This window comes from Alexandromys fortis, unplaced genomic scaffold (assembly GCF_014885135.2).
Source record: "Alexandromys fortis isolate MF-2015 unplaced genomic scaffold, M_Fortis_MF-2015_v1.1 scaffold_36, whole genome shotgun sequence".
Lineage (NCBI taxonomy): Eukaryota > Metazoa > Chordata > Mammalia > Rodentia > Cricetidae > Alexandromys > Alexandromys fortis.
The window spans coordinates 6,911,961-6,928,060 of record NW_026067915.1 but is presented as its reverse complement, the minus strand read 5'-3'; the positions used below and the strand labels follow the sequence as shown (position 1 = coordinate 6,928,060).

The following is a 16,100-nucleotide window of genomic DNA, read 5'->3' as shown; positions in this document are numbered from 1 at the left end:
GATGACCCAAAAATGAATGCTTTGAAGAAACTTATAGTTTAGAGACTTCAAAGAGGATAAAAATATTAAATCAGGGGTTCTTGTGATAGCCATTTTTCCCCCCTTCAGAATGTAATTAAAGTTGAAAAAAGAGTTGGTTTCATTTGTGTTATTTCCTTAGTACTATTTTTCTTTTTGAGGACGTCTTCCCTGGCATGTTTGTATATTCATTCTCCAGGCCAGTGTTCACAGGGCAGGTTACCATTTTTGGTTAATGACAATAAGGCAGGCATGAGTGCGGGCCCTGTATCACCATAAACTCAGCCCCCTTTCCACCCCGCCCCCAGTCTCTGGAGAGTATTAAACACTGGAGGAGCTAGTGTGTCCTAGAGTCCTTCAGGCTTCCTGTGTGCCAGGGAACTAATTCCTAGGCTCAAACAGAATCTGAAGTGATGAGGATAAGGAGAAATTGAAAAGACTCCAGGGTTTCTCAGGTAAGAGCTATTTGCTTTTCCTAGGAGGCAGGTTTATATGGATGTATATGTTTTGTTGTATTTTTTCCACATAAAAGTATCTTTTATTATGAATGAACACAGACAAAATCCTAGGCAAGTTGTTTGTAAGATCTACAGATGTCCTGTTTTTAAAGGTGACCACAATAGCTTTGTATTTAAACTTTACCACTGTGTCATGACCCTAACTGCCCAGTTGTAAGAGTAAACTGAAAGAGGTTACATTGGTTTTGACTGGATACTGTTGCGGAATCATTAATGTAGCTATATTTGTTTTTATTTGTTTTAACAAATTCTCTCTCCTCCTCCTCTCTCTTTTCCTCTCCTCTTTTTCTCTTCCTTAGCATTGTTTGTTTATTTTGATTTTTTTTGAGGTAGAGTCTCATTGTAGCCTAGGATGGCCTTAAACATGGTATGCAACAGAGGCTAGCCATGAACACCTCCCAATCCTCTGCCTTTCCCTCCAAAGTACTGGGTTTGCAGGCCAGGCACCACCATGCCGCCTATGCTTGGCCTCTAAAAGCCTTTTCTTTCCTTCCTAGGCCAAGAGAGAAAGCGGCAGGTGAGAACACAGACGTATGAGAGAAGAGAGAAATCGAGGCAGGGGCAGAGGCAGAGAAGAATCCAAAGGAGAACCTGTTAGAGAAATAGAGAAAGTAACTCAGGTTGAAACCGATAAGGAGGAACCTGCAAGCCTCTGAACTTTTACTGAGCAAGAAGATAAGTAGTAGGAGACACATCCAGAACTTTCCATCCTGTGGAAAGGAGAACCCAGCTGGTTCTGGGTCTCATGTGTGCTCTGTGGATTATTCCAAGTTACAGATTGGTGTTAGCTGGCAGAACTAAGGGGAGGGGACAGCCCTGACAATTTAGTGATTCAACAGGTGTAGTCAAGATACAAGCTCAGGGGAAAGACGACTGTCCTTGACAGAGCCTGCTGGGGAGACGGTGGCAACCCTGAGAAAGAGACTGGGGTGATTTTCTTTTCTTTTCTTTTTAATAATTTATTTATTTTTATTTTATTTGCCCTTCCTTCCTTCCTTCCTTCCTTCCTTCCTTCCTTCCTTCCTTTCCTTTCCTTTCCTTTCCTTTTTTTTTTAAATTGATTTTTAGAAGCCAGGCAATCACCCCAGGGGCTGCAAAATGTAGAGGGGCCAGTTTTTATTTTGGCCTCTGAATCCTGTAGCTCTGAAAGTTCTGCTTTCGCAAAGTGCCATCGGGTGGTTTCAGATTCTCAGAGATGGGCTTCCTGGAAAGGTCTTTGGAGCTGTTTATTGTGTCGCTGACCAAGAGGAATGGAATTCCATCTGTATTCTTCAGCAGCAGCAGCAGCAAATCCAGCATGTCGCAGTTAAGAGGAACTGAAATGATGACCCTTGTCTACTTGGGGCTTTAGCCCTGACCAGTCTGTCTTGTTGCAACATCTCTAGTTCATCTTGTGCCTTCTGTGTAAGGAGCAGCTCGGGACCTTACTGACTTTTGTGGTTCCTCTTCCTGACCACATTCCCAAGTCTGCCTTGGCCAGAGGTTGCAACAGCAGACTGACTCCTCTTCGGTGTTCTCTGGGCTCTTAAACTCAGTGCCCACATTCTGTTTGGTTTTGTGCAGTTGGTTCTGGATACACACACACACACGTATATAATTTTAGGGTCTCTCTCTATGTAGTTCTGGGTGTCCTGGAACTTGATCTGTAGACCAGGCTGATCTTGAACTCACATAGATTCACCTGCCTCTGCCCCCATGAATGCTGGGATTAAAGGCATGATTATATCCTTAATGCAAATGACTTTAAATTTTTTTTTATAGAATTTTTTTTCTTTTTTAAGATTTATTTATTTATTATGTATACAACATTCTGCCTCGATGTATGCCCGCACGCCAGAGGAGGGCGCCAGATCTCAGTACAGATGGTTGTGAGCCACCATGTGGTTGCTGGGAATTGAACTCAGGACCTCTGGAAGAACAGCCAGTGCTCTTAACCTCTGAGCCATCTCTCCAGCCCATGACTTTAAAATTTAATTTTGATTAAAGTATCAATGAGAACACAATAGAGTTCACATCTGTTGTGAACAAGTGAGGGCACACCAGATGTCCTAAGGATACCTTTAAATCTTTGTAGAACATCCTATCTTAAAAGAGAAGCCTTTCCCAGTAAGCCAGTAAATTTATGCAGCCACATTCAAAGTACAGCATGGAAAATGGAAGGATTTGGCTGTGTTCTAGAGTGGGGTGTGGTGTGAAAATGGCTCTCAACAACCACAGTGACAAAGGGGAAGTGGAGCAGGGAAGGAGGGCTGATAACAACTACAGACAGCGTGGTTGTGAAGGTCGCATCTGAGTGCAGACATCAAAGAGGTTAAGACGTTGGTCATGGAGCCGTGCTGAAGAACACTCGAAACAGAGGAAACGGGACATGCAGAGCCCCCTCCTGCCACAGGGAGTGTCTGGCTGATGTGACCCAAGTCAGGAGCATAAAAAGTGAAGGTGTGGGATGGGGAGATGGCTTTGTAGGTGAAGTGCTTCCTGGGTGAGCATGAGGACCTGCATTGGTCCCCAGAACATGGTAAAATGCCCCGTGTGTGCTGGGAGGCAGAGGCAGCTAGATCTCAGGGCCTTGCTGGCTTGGCTTAGCTTTTTTGGCAAGCCCCAGGCTCTAGTGAGAGACACTGTCTCCAGAGGAGGATGGTTTTTGAGGAACAATACTTCAAGTTGATCTCTGGCCCCCACACGCACGCATGCGCACTTGCCCTCACCTAAAGGCCTCTCCTCCTCTACCAGATTAATAAAAAGTGTCAGTGAGAAAGAAATGGGAGAGAAAAGCCAGGTCACATCGCTTAGCAGTCTGCGGCCTAATTTGTCTCTTCCTCGGAAGAACAGGGAGCCTCGGGAGGTTTGGAGAAGAAGTGGCTTACATTTCATAAGTGTTGAGAGCAGATTTCAGGAGACAGGTCAGAACAGGGACCCAGAAAGTTGTTGCAGCCATCAAGCAAGAGAGGTGAGATTGTCTTGCACTAAGGTGTTTGCAGTAGATATGGTGACAGAGGAGCCACTTCTAGTAGCTCTCTTCAAAGGCAGAGCCAACAAAATTTCCTCTGCATGGGAGAGGAGTGTGTGTTAAGTACAGGGCTTTGTGTCTGTTCAAGTAAAAGTCTTTAGTTGCCTATTTATTTATTTATTTATTTATTTATTTATTTATTTATTTATCTATCTATTTATTTATTTATTTAAGACTTTAAGACAGGGTTTCTCTGTAGCTTTGGAGCCTGTCCTGGAACTTACGCTGTGAATCAGGCTAGCTTTGAACTCACAGAGATCTGCTTACCTCTGCCTCCCAGTGCTGGGATTAAAGGCGTACACCCCTAAGCCTGACTTAGTTGTCATGAAGTTAAGTGAGGAAAAAAAAAATGGGGTGTGGGGAGGCAGATTCAGGAGAGAACTGCTATGGACATTGACTGGTATAGACAACGAAGAAAACCTGACACGTTTGAGTTATTCATGGAAATAAGTGTACTAGGTTCACAGGCGAAGTGCAAGAGGAGCGAGGGACTCTCCCTGGCTTGGTTAAGAAGTGACCTGTGGGCTGGGTTCTGGAAATGCTTAGGAGCCTGCCGGGTGTGTTCACATCCATGGGTGTGAGTCCTGAGGATTCCAGCCAGAGGAAGGAATACAGAAGCTTTAGGAATCTGCGAAGCCGGAACCAAACTGGGCAAATGTGTTATCTTGTAAGTACCACCTCCCTGGAGTCTGTAGCCCAGGGAATCTTAGGATAGAAAATGAAATAGCGGATCCTTTTCAGCAGCAGATAGGTTTGTGTTATTGCATGCTTTTCCAATTCCATTTAAAGTTATTTAAGATATCAAAAATGATGCAGAAGCAGTTCAATGTCACTGAGTTCCTTTAAGCTGAGATCCTTGAGATAAAAATGAAAGTCATTGAAAAAGACATAGGCAGCTAGTTCTGAAGAGTTTGTTTCCCTGCGGTGACAGTGGTCTCCTGGGGGGTGTCAGATCCCCACGTCTGCACCATTTTGATGTAGGGAGGCTCTCTCTCCCACTGCCATAGAAAGTCTGTTAGAATCTGAAATCTCACGTTCACCAAAACATGGCTATTTCCTGGATTTACCCAGTCAAAGACGTGGTCAGGTCTTTGATACAAAGGAAGCATTTTTCTTTGGTTAAAAAATACTGATGTTTTGTTCCACCGATGAGAAAGGACTCAGCTCGGGGTCCTGTTTTGTAGGTTGTCACTCACAGGAGACAGACATCCCTAATCTCACAGCTCTCCACAGATCTGTCCTCCTCCACGGGTTCGCTGTCTCCACACTCACTCTGTTGAATGGTGCTGGCAAAGAAGCACACGCTCTAACTTTATGCCTGACAGAGCTGAGGTGTAGACTATCCCAGAGATGTGCAGGAAGATGTAAAATGGGAGTGTGGCAGGACCGTCACTGGAACGGAAATCATGGGCTAACTCTACGCAGTTCTTACTGCGCTTCACTTCCCCTCATTTCCGGAGGAAACTTGGGTTCTGGGTTTTCCCCTGCCTGTGTATATCATCATCACCACCGTCATCATCGTCTTCATCATCATCATCATCATCATCATCATCAGTAGCGGTACACTAGGCTGGTCTGGCCCTGGGAGGATGAGGTTGTTTTACACCTAAGTCCTCTCCCCTTCTCCTCTCCATCCCCTTCCTGGTCTCAGATAAGCCCAGGCTGTCTTAAAATTTGTTATGTAGCCGAAGCTGGCCTTGAACTTTTTGCCTTTTCAAGTGCTGGGGTAATAGGTATGTACCACCATGGCCATCTTACAGGTTTAGGATTTGGGTAGTCAAGAGCAGGGGCCAATACCAACTGGTGGAGAGAGATACATCAACTTGTCCCCAGGGAGTAGGTTGACTTGGGGATACATTATGGGTGAGCATGGTGCAATGATGACCATAGTGATTGTGGCGACCTCAGTGACCGAGATGCGGTAACTAGTCATCCTCTGGGCTAGGATTCGTCCTAGCAGTAACTTCAACTTCAAGGCGACACACACTGTAGCCGCTTGGGCCATAGATGGATAGCAGAATACAATGTAGGCTCCTTTCCTGGTTTAGTGCAGTTATGTGGCCTCTAGGCTGCTTCCCGAGCTGCTGAAGCCCTGTGTGGATTGCAGTGTTCCCCAGCAGCAAAGACCTCAGATGCCTGGGCAGTGCTTAGGGCCACTGTGAGATTCCTTACTTTCCCCCGAGGGGTGACGTGTAAGCCATGTACTGGTTAAGCTGATCTTGACTAGGAAAACAGGTAGCAGAAGTGGGGTGTTTTCTTCCATCTTGAATGTCTGTGTTCTACAGGGCTTCTTCCACTCCTTGTAGCACCACGGTATGACGCCTCAGACACTCTGACCGAAACAGAGGTGTTTACTCCTTGTTCTGGTCACTTTTCTCTGTGGCGGTGAGCCCGAGACACCTCTACTTGGTCCTCGTACTGATGTCACTTTCAGCAGATGGCCCAGCTGATGTCTGAACCAGGCATCACAATGAATTAGACAAGTCAGCATGTGGAGAAGACCCAGGCTGACTAAAAATAGCCCTGCAGCCAAGTTGCCATCCCATTCCAAAAGTTTAAACTCTTCACCGGTTGTGTGCCTTTGGATTACCGTGGGTGCTTGGCACATGGTGGGAGTCAGCATGCACTTATTGCTCCACAGAGAGCCATGCTGGCCTTCTCTCCTCACCACTTGCTGATGGAAAGCTCCAAGCTCTACATATTGTTGTTTTTGGAGTCTAAAGAGCCATTAATTGTCATTGAAATGTTTGACACAGCTTCCCTCAAATATTTTACAACAAAGTTGTATTTATGTCTAAGCCAAGATTTAGGAATGGGCACAGGAAGCTAATGTTAGTGTTTATGCAATCGCTTTAGGCTGAACTTTAGGTTAGTTCTTACTGCCAAACATACCATTTGGGACCTAATATGATGTGTGCAGAGGATCGTCGTCACAGCTCCCAGACATTTGCTTTCTGGAGCTCACAGTCCAGATGTTTAGCACTGCAGGACCACGCTGTAAGAAAGTTCCTGATCCAGTGTTCATCCTAACCCCATGAGCGTGAGGAGAGAGAACGCCAGTGTCAGAGAATAAAGGATAGAGAGAAAGAACATGGGAAAATACGTTAAATTAACTGTGCACGTTTGTATGGGATAGTTTGTCTGCTATTCTACCACCACAGTCTATCTTCACACACATTTTGGCTGCTTACTTAGCTCTTTCAGTCTTTCAGAATATCTTCGAGGGACACAGGCAATTAGTTTTCAGACTGCCCTTAAATCGTGGTTTCTGTGATTATCTCCCTGTGATGAGACTTGGGGTGGAAGGAAATATAAGGAGGGATGGTGAGGTTTCTCGTGCACGGTTCCAGGAGATGCACATTGTCGCCTCATCCTGGTTTGTTGATGTTAATTGTGACCATTAGGTTGTCATGCCTGCCAGCTTTCTCCATTAGAAAGGCTATTTGTTGTGTCCTTTGTAGATAATATTTGAAAGAGATACTTTGAGACTGTGTTGCTGGCTTAGTTACTTTTCTATTGCTGTGACAAACAACAAGGCAGCTTAGACAAGAAAGCATTTAATTGGGCTTCTGGTTTTAGAGGGTTAAAGTTCATGGAGGCAGAGCAAAGGCATGGTGGCAGGGACAGCTGGGAGCTCACATGTGGATCCACCAATAGGCAGAACACACTGGGAATGGCGCCAGCCCTTTGAGCCCTCAAAGCCTGCACCCAGTGGCACAATTCCTCTCCAGCTAGGCTACATCTCCCAGACCTCCTCATAGAGCCATCAGCCAGGAACCACGTATTCAAATGTCCAAGACTCGTGGGGGCATCTTATTCAAACCACCGCAGTAATTATCTTGTTTTTTAACAAAATTTTATCCAATGGTCTTGAGGTGTCCTCTGGAGTCATTTGTTCCTGTGGTAGTTGCAAAATTAAAACCATTTTGATAATCTGTGTGTGTATGTATATATGTATGTATGTATGTATGTATATATGTATGTATGTACATGTGATTGTAGGCACCTGTGGAGATCAAAGGCATTGGATCCCCTACAACTGGAGTTACAGGTGATTATAAGCCACTCTATGTGGGTGCTGAGAACTGAACTCAGGCCCCCTTGTAAGAACAGCAAGCGCTCTTAACCACTAAGCCATCTCTACCAGCCCAACAAAGCGATTTTTTGAATGAGAGAATCTTAAAAAATAGATTTTTATTGAGGATGAAGCTCAGTGGGTAGGGGAACTAATTACTTGTTTATATATTAATAGAGAAGCATTTCATTCTGTGTATTTAATTTATTTGTTTGATTTAATTAAATCAGTTGGTTTAATGTTAACTTTCTCAAAATTGGTTGCTGTCAGGCTGGGGTGTAGTTCAATGGTAGAGTACTGATCCAATGTGCAAGGCTCTGGGTTCAGAACCCTGAGTTGTAAAAAGAGCAGCCAGTGCTCTTAACCGCTATGCCCTGTCTCCAGCTCCCAAGGGACTCAGTCTTGTCCAGGTACACAGCACTGTATAAAGTTCAGGCGAGTTATTTGTTCAACATGATTTGAGAGAAGTCTTTCTCTGTTGCAGCACAATTAGTTACTGGACTTACTATCCCCTGGTTTCCTAACCTAATCATACTTCATCCAGTGGTTTTGTGTCTTGCTTCCATGGTGGGCCCTGCATGTTTAAATGCAAACCCTCAGACTTAAACTGCTTCCTGAAGTAGTATATATGATATAAACATCAAGTCATTAATGTATATTTATCACATGTATGCACAGCTGTCAAGTGTTTATAAATGTTTGACTTTCCCACTAGATTTTATTTGCAATCGTAAATACATTTTTGACTAATTGTATTAATTATAATAAGGAGGACATAATGCAATATGAAAATGTAGATACATTCTTGGGAGGTTTTATCTTACATGTAACTTTATTAGCCCCTGAATTAAACAATATCGAAATACAACCTTTTATTTCCTCCTTTCTTCCCTCCTTTCCTCCCTCTCTTCCCTTCTCCTTCCCTCCCTCTCTCCCTCCCTTTCTCTCTCTCTCCTTCCTTTCCTCCCTTCCTCCTTCCACAGGATCTCAGTCCATAGCCCAGGCTGTCCTGGAATTCACTATATATATCCCACACTGGTCTTGAACTCGTGACTATCTTTCTGCCTTAACAATGCATGGCTATTTATTTACTTATTTTAAGACAAGGTCTTGCTGTTATCCCAGGCTGGCCTGGAATTCTGCTCCTTCTGCCCTGACCTCCTGAGTGCTGGGATTATAGGCATGTGTGACCTCTCCTGGCTGAAATGTTGTATGTTATTGTAACTGTGAGGGCCATACATGAATTTATTCTGGCTTACTTTTTCTTGCCATTTTTATGGATAAAATGTTTTACAAAGACGGATTCATTCAATTTTGATCACAGCACTATGAGGCAGGTGCTATTGGGGAAACTAAGGCACAGAGAAATGATACAATTTGCCCAAGATGCATTGTTGAGTGGATTGTGGTTTAGACTCAAACAACGCATCTCCAGAGTTTTGGGAGACTGATGGCCAAGAACATAGAGATGGGATGTCTCCTGCGCCACGTGGAGCCTCGCTCAATGTGATCACTACACCGTCCTTACAGTAAAATAAAAAATGGACTCAGACTCGATAATTTTCATGGATGCCTCTGGAAATAGGCTCAAGTTCAGAGGGAAGAGGTTATTTTATGTTCCTTCCAGGGGAAAATAAAATATGCTCAGGCTGAGCTGATCTTACCAGGCAGATGTGTTCTAAGATTTTGGACTATTTCTGGATGCTGCAGATGTTTATCGGGTCATCTAACTCTTGTATAAAAATACAAGCAAAATCGCCCAGAGATGTTTATGTTCCACTAAATGAATTCAGTGTGTGAAGTGGGAGTTCTACCTCCAACCCCCATATGCTTCCCCCGCCTATAAGCCACGTCTGCACAGATGTCAACACAAGTCTGAGGTGCACTCTTAGTGTTTACAGAATTTTCCTCAAGTCAGACTAGTGGGACACTTTCCTTACACAGTTGAAGCACTGTGGCAAGGTTATTATTATTATTATTAATTATCATCATTTTATGTGCATGAGTGTGTCTTGTATGTGTGGGTGGGTGAGCTCACCTACATAGGCACGTTCAGAGGCTGGAGGTCAGTGTCAGGATGTCTTCCTCAGTCACGTCTTCATGTTATTTCACTTATATACTGTGCATGTGTTTATTTATTATTTATTTGTGTGTGTGCACACTCATGTGCTATGTACACCTGAGGGGTCAGAGGACAACTGGCAAGTGTTGGTTTTCTCTTTCTATAACGTGAGTTTCAGGCATTGAACTCAGTTGTTATATTTGGGAGAAAGTAACTTTACCCACTGACTTATCTTTCTGGCCCTTCACTTTTTTTTTTTTTTTTTTTTGAGACAAGGTCTGTCCTTGAACCTGACACTTGCTGTCTTCTTCCCCTCCCCTCTGGTGGGAATGGGGTTACAGGCTACATGCCTAACTACATGAGAACCTGTCTTCCAATTTTTTTTTCCAACATTGCCAAAGTATAACTTACAGACAATGTGATACAATGTATCACTTTCAATGAAGACATAATTTTTAATCACAAGGTTTCTTTCTTTTCTTTTTTCTTTTCTAGGATCACATCTAGCATGGGGACTTGGAAGATATTTTGGTTGATCATCTCCCTTGCAGCTAGTTGGGACTGCATTAAATCACAAAGGATTGGTAATATATGAAATTCTTAAACTCTGAATGCTTGTTTGCCAGGGACCTGGTAATAGTGACAATCTTAACGGAATATGGAAGTTGTTCAATCCACGAGACTGGATGATTTGGCAGTTCCAATCCGGTGGTGGAGTCCTGGAGATTCTGAGAGAGCTGCTGGTCTTTGGTTTACACTGGAATTCTGAAAGAAATTCTAAGTATCAGGGAGAGGATGGCTCAGCAACAGGACAGATGAACTTGCCAGTAAGAGTGAGGGCAAGCAGGCAAAAAGCCAAGCCTCCTCTTCCACAGCCTTTCATGTGGGCTGCCACCAGAAGGCACCGCACAGATTTTGGCTGGGTCTTCCCACCTCAAATGATCCAATCAAGAAAATCCCTTCATAGGCATGCCCAGATTCATGGTTTTAGTTGGTTCCAGATGTAGTCAGGTTGACAACCAAGATTAGCCATCACAAGGGCAGAAAACAATGAGGCAATTCTGGACTAGTGATGGAATTCTCTCTTCCCAGTGGAGGAGTCTAAGTGTTTCTACACTACTAGTAGAAAGTGGGTTTTCTTATCAAGTGGGCAGGAGGTCATGGAGAACCTGCGGGAGGGACCTAACTGAAGGGTCAAATGTCTGAGGAGGGGTTGAGAAGGTGGCAGATGACCAAGGAGGGCTGGTGAGCATGCGGGGGTCAGACAAAGGCGATCAGGCGATCACAGTGTGTCTGGGCTGCCTACCATCTGACATCTGTGCCCGCACACTGGCGGGGAGGAGACATGGCGATGAATGGAGGCTGGCTCTCGGCTCGTGGCTGTCCACTTGGATTTTTTAACACAAAGTCATTCTCTTTTGAAGCCTGCAGGGAGGCCTCTGTGGGGGATATTGTGCTTTTGGTGCACACCAGCATCGACCCCCAGCAAGCCCGCAGCATGCGGAACTTCTTGTATGTCTTGGCAAACAGTTTCCATGTCGGCAGAGAAACCATCCGTGTGAGTCTGGCCCAGTACAGCGATACACCTGCTTCTGAATTCCTGCTTTCCACCTACCACCGCAAAGGTGACGTGTTGAGACACATCCAGCGACTTCAGTTTAAGCCTGGAGGCAACAAGATGGGCCGGGCCCTGCAGTTCGTTCTAGAGCATCACTTCCAGGAAGGAGCTGGGAGCCGGGCAAGCCAAGGAGTGCCGCAGATGGCCCTGGTGATGAGCAGTGGCCCAGCTGAGGATAACATCCGCCAACCTGCAGAAGCTCTCAGGAGGGCAGGAATCTTGGTATATGCAGTTGGTGTCAAAGACGCAGCTCAGGCTGAGCTCAGGGAGATCGCAAGTAGTCCCAAGGATAAATTCACCTTTTTTGTTCCCAGTTTCTCTGGTCTGCCCGGCCTCGCCCAGAAGCTGCGGCAAGAGCTCTGCAGTACTCTAGCAAAGGCGGCTCAACCCACTGAGCACAAGTCTCCAGGTATTCTTCCTTTCTTTCTCATCTGGACATCAAAGAGCCCCAAACTTTGTTTTTCTTGTACCCCTTTACTACTTCCATATATATATATATATATATATATATATATATATATATATATATATATATATATATATATATATATATATTCTAATCTCAGAGATTAGAATTTCACCAAACGATGCATCTCTCTTTCTCCAGCCACTCACCACATCTCACCCATCCTGGGGCCTCGTGGTGGCGCCATACACCGAAGGAGTGTGCGTCTGTTTTTGAATGAAGGGTTCTTTGTTTCTAGAGTGATATTACTGTTCTGAGTTTACCTGCCCACTTTGCTTGGCCAACGGGCCACAGGAGGTGAGAGGACCAGGATGTCCCCAGGATGTTTGCTTGTTCCATTGGCTAAGAGGACACATTTTTGAGGGAAGAAAGACCTGGCCTTAGATCCTAGTTTTTCCACTTCCCATGTCATCTTAGATAAGCCATTTAACCTCTTCAGATCTGAATTTCTTCCTGGGACGTTAGTACCTGTCTCAGTCAGAAGGAGCAAACAGAATTGTGTCATTAAAAAGCTGGGCACAGTGGCTACAAAACCAGGGGTACCCGAGCATTCCCTACTGTTTGTCTGTTGGTGCCTCCGAGAAGACATACCTATACACTTCAACTTTGTGTTGCTGGTGATCGGACCCAAACTGGTGAAGATTCTTCATGCTTGTTACTTAGCTTTATGAGACAACATGAACCTTTGCTTTTTAAAAATCCTCTCAATGCATTCATTTTAGATTTGTGGATGCCTGCACTGGATTTCCTAAAGTATAAACCTTCAAGTAGAGAAAGAGATGATTGTGTATGAGCTCCATCAAAATCCACAAGGACAGAGCTTCATTATTTTGATATTTTCCTATGGGTATATGAGTTGGAAGAAGTGCTAAAAGTTGACCCCTTAGTGAGGCAGTGTGTGGCGTTCCTATGACCAAACAGATATTATACACTTTTAGAATAGCACTTCAGGGCTTACAGAGACATTCTGTATATGTAGTTGTTGGACTCTGGCGTCCAAACACCGAGAAGGAGTCGTCCCCAGAGACCATCTCATACACTACAGCCGATGCAAAAGCATGAGGATTTTATTAATTCTGTCATGACAGGGTCCCCCAGCATTCGGGAAGCCAAAGGACCCCGAATAGCGGGTACAGTCTACTTTTAAAGGGGCCACAGAAGCAAGGGGGGTTGTTCTTTGACTATTCTGATTGGCTTATTTGAAAGGGCTAATACCAATAATTGACTGGAGAGCTGTTGCCAGATCAGATGAGGTAAGAGGTCATTTTGACCTCATTTCCCAGGGGACAGAACCAAAGCATACGTATATGGGTAATTGTTCAGGAACTGAGTACGTGCGAGTGTAGCTGTTAGGTCCTTGGTTCCCAGGGGAGGAGGGGAAGCACTATGGCACAGAGGCTGAGAGGATTCAGAATTGTCAAAAATGGCTTCAGGATTGTCTTAAAGTCTTACATAGTCATAGCTACCCTTGCTTGTTTTACAGCAGCCGTTCTCAGCCTTCCTAACGCTGCGACCCTTTAATAGAGTTCTCATGTTGTGCTGACCCCAACCAAATTATCTTCACTGCTACTTATAACTGTAATTCTGCTATGGTTATGAATCATAATGTAAATCTCTGTGTTTTTGATGGTCCTAGGTGACCTCTGGGAAAGGGTCATTTGGCCCCAAAGGCCCCAAACTGCTCTACAGTTTTCAAACCTTGTTTACATTGCCGTCTCAGATTTGCAAATAAGCAGGATGATTGGTATCATTATTCTTGCATTTTTCAGCTCAGGAAACCGAGACTGAAGGCACCACAGGAGTGTGGAAGTGCTAAAGATTTGGATCCCAGGACTGTTAGGCCCACTGTCGACAGCGGGCATGGTAGACTGCAGGGGACAGTCACTAAGGCTGTGTGGGACAGAGACACAGAGGAAAGGAAGGAAGGGTGCGACTCTGGCAAAGCTCCACCAAGGCTGGTGTTGTCCTGACCCTTTGTGCGACCTTGAGAGCAGATGTTGTGCCTCAGGGTTGTCTCTACCCTGAATCTAGGTCCAGCAAGAAACTGGCTTACGTGAAGCTGAGAAAAAGGCAGTAGTGGGAGGCGAGTCTTCCAAAAAGCAATGCTTAGAAATGGTCCAGAGGAGCCAACAGGACCTGGGCAGAGTAGCGATGTCTGCTAGAGCAGACGCTCCTCGAAATACCCGTGAGCACACGGGAACTGGTGTAAAGATCACAGCGGGGCAGAGAAGAAAAACCTCAGAGGCGAGTGGCAAAGAGGTCAGAACGGCAGAGAGACCACTAAAGAAGGTTGACATACTCCAGCTCTCTGAGCTGTTAGTGCCGGCACGCGCCTGGAGATGAGGTTCACGTCAGGAGGGGAGAGACAGGTGGCTGATTGTGACTGGAGAGGAGACTACCCCACCTTACAGTATGCTGCCAAAATTTCAAAAGGTTTAACTTCTTGATGTGAGTCTAGGCATTGTCCTTTGGATTTCAAGGCTGGAGGTGGCCATGGCAGTAGAGCAGGCCTGAAGCCTTGAAAGACGAGGGGGTGGAGGGAAGGGACACGACTCCCCAGTACACTGATGTTGGGAGCAGGAGACCCCAGATCCTGAATTTCTTGTAATCCCCTGATCTGAGTGCCTACAGTTGCTCTGAGCACGAGACCTTCAGGAGTTCCCGATGGCAGGAGAGGGGTTTCTGGTGGGTTTGGCTGGGGTGTGGCTATCTCTATATAATCTGCCCCTGAACACAATAAAGGGGGCATTCTTGGGGAATTCAAGGATGATCCGTGTAGCTGTCTCTCTGTCTGTGTGTGTTTGTGTATGTTAACCTCCAGCCCCCTTGCCCGAAGCTCGGTAACTGGGTGCCAGTACACAGAGCTCAGACACGGGGGCGCGGTGCGCGGCACACTGCCACTGTCCTATTTTTGTGTTCAGCATTTTGCTCTACCGACTCAGTCTTTAGAACAAAACCTCTGAGCCTCTTTTCCTTCCCTTCTTTCCTACAGTTTGCCCAGAAGCCTCCCTGGCTGACATCGTATTTTTAGTGGACAGCTCAACTAGCATTGGACCCCAGAACTTCCAGAAAGTAAAGAATTTCCTTCACTCGGTTGTCTTGGGACTTGACATCAGCAGCCATCAGGTCCAAGTGGGCCTGGTCCAGTACAGCGATAGCATCTACCCAGTTTTCCAGCTGAAACAGTCCTCTCAGAGGAGCGTGGTGCTGGAATGGATCCGGAATCTGCCCTACAGCACAGGAGGCACAAATACAGGAAGTGCCCTAGAGTTCATCAGGACCAACTACTTGACCGAGATGAGTGGCAGCCGGGCCAAGGATGGGGTTCCTCAGATAGTTATCCTGGTGACAGACGGGGAGTCAAATGACGAGGTCCAGGATGCGGCTGATCAGCTGAAAAGAGATGGCGTCTTTGTGTACGTGGTAGGGATCAATGTCCAAGATGTCCAGGAGTTGCAAAAAATAGCCAGTGAGCCGTTTGAGAAGTTTCTCTTCAACACAGAAAACTTCAGCATCTTGCAGGAGTTCGCAGGAAGCCTCCTCCAGGCTCTGTGCTCAGCAGGGGAGAGACCGATGGAAAGTAAGCCATGTTCAATCGACCACTCCAGATCTAGCACTGAATTACAATGTAGCAATGCGATTCCAAAGAGGAAGCAAGGCCTGCTCTCATGGGAGCGTCTAGAAATGCTTCGGAGAGGAAAGGAAGTTTGAGCCAGGCTTGAAGGAAGAAGAGAGTGTTCATGGGCGGGAAAGAAGGGAGAGGCTGTGCTGTCGTGTTGTTGGGAGGAAACAGCATGGGGGTTGGAGTCCAGAAGACATGCCTTTTCAATCTTGCATCTGCCACGTTTTAGTTACCGTGAGGTCCAAAGGAAACTCCAATTCCCCAAACTCCAAAAGGCAGTCCATATATCCAGAACGAGTTCAACAGATTTCTGGCAGTTAGATCAAAGCCAACATTCTCCAGGAACTTGTAAAACCTCTTTCCAGCTGCCAAAAGAAGTCATTTCCCTCATCTCTGATAGAAGGAACAGATGGCTAACGGTGGTGCTTCTCAACACATCAAAGCGCATGCGGGCCTCCAGCTCCCTCAGTATCACAAGTACCTGTTAGCTAGCATCCTAACCCTTCTCACCCCCTCTTCTACCCCAGACTACCCCCAGCTCACAGGCTTCCCTCCCCGCAGCTTCTCACTCCTTATAACCCAGCTATTCTCAGTATTCTCCGCTCTGGTTGTCCTCACTGTACTTCTCCATCTCTTGCTATCATGCTATCTCCACTACTCTGTCCTGCTCTCCTGCTTCCCTAGCTCCCCCCCCCCCCCCCCCCCCCCCCC

The 16,100-nt window shown here is 45.7% G+C and overlaps 1 protein-coding gene across 1 annotated transcript in view; it reads left to right on the top strand.

The window, feature by feature from the left end:
• Positions 1 to 341: 341 nt before the first annotated feature.
• LOC126499892 (collagen alpha-4(VI) chain-like) overlaps positions 342 to 16,100 on the top strand; it is a 104,128-nt gene continuing 88,369 nt past the window's right edge. Inside the window, exons 1-4 of the mRNA XM_050139366.1 lie at positions 342 to 473; positions 10,179 to 10,267; positions 11,108 to 11,710; positions 14,760 to 15,347. Coding sequence (XP_049995323.1) covers positions 10,192 to 10,267; positions 11,108 to 11,710; positions 14,760 to 15,347 — 1,267 coding nt within the window. The 5' untranslated portion in view covers positions 342 to 473; positions 10,179 to 10,191. The remainder of the gene's footprint in view (positions 474 to 10,178; positions 10,268 to 11,107; positions 11,711 to 14,759; positions 15,348 to 16,100) is intronic.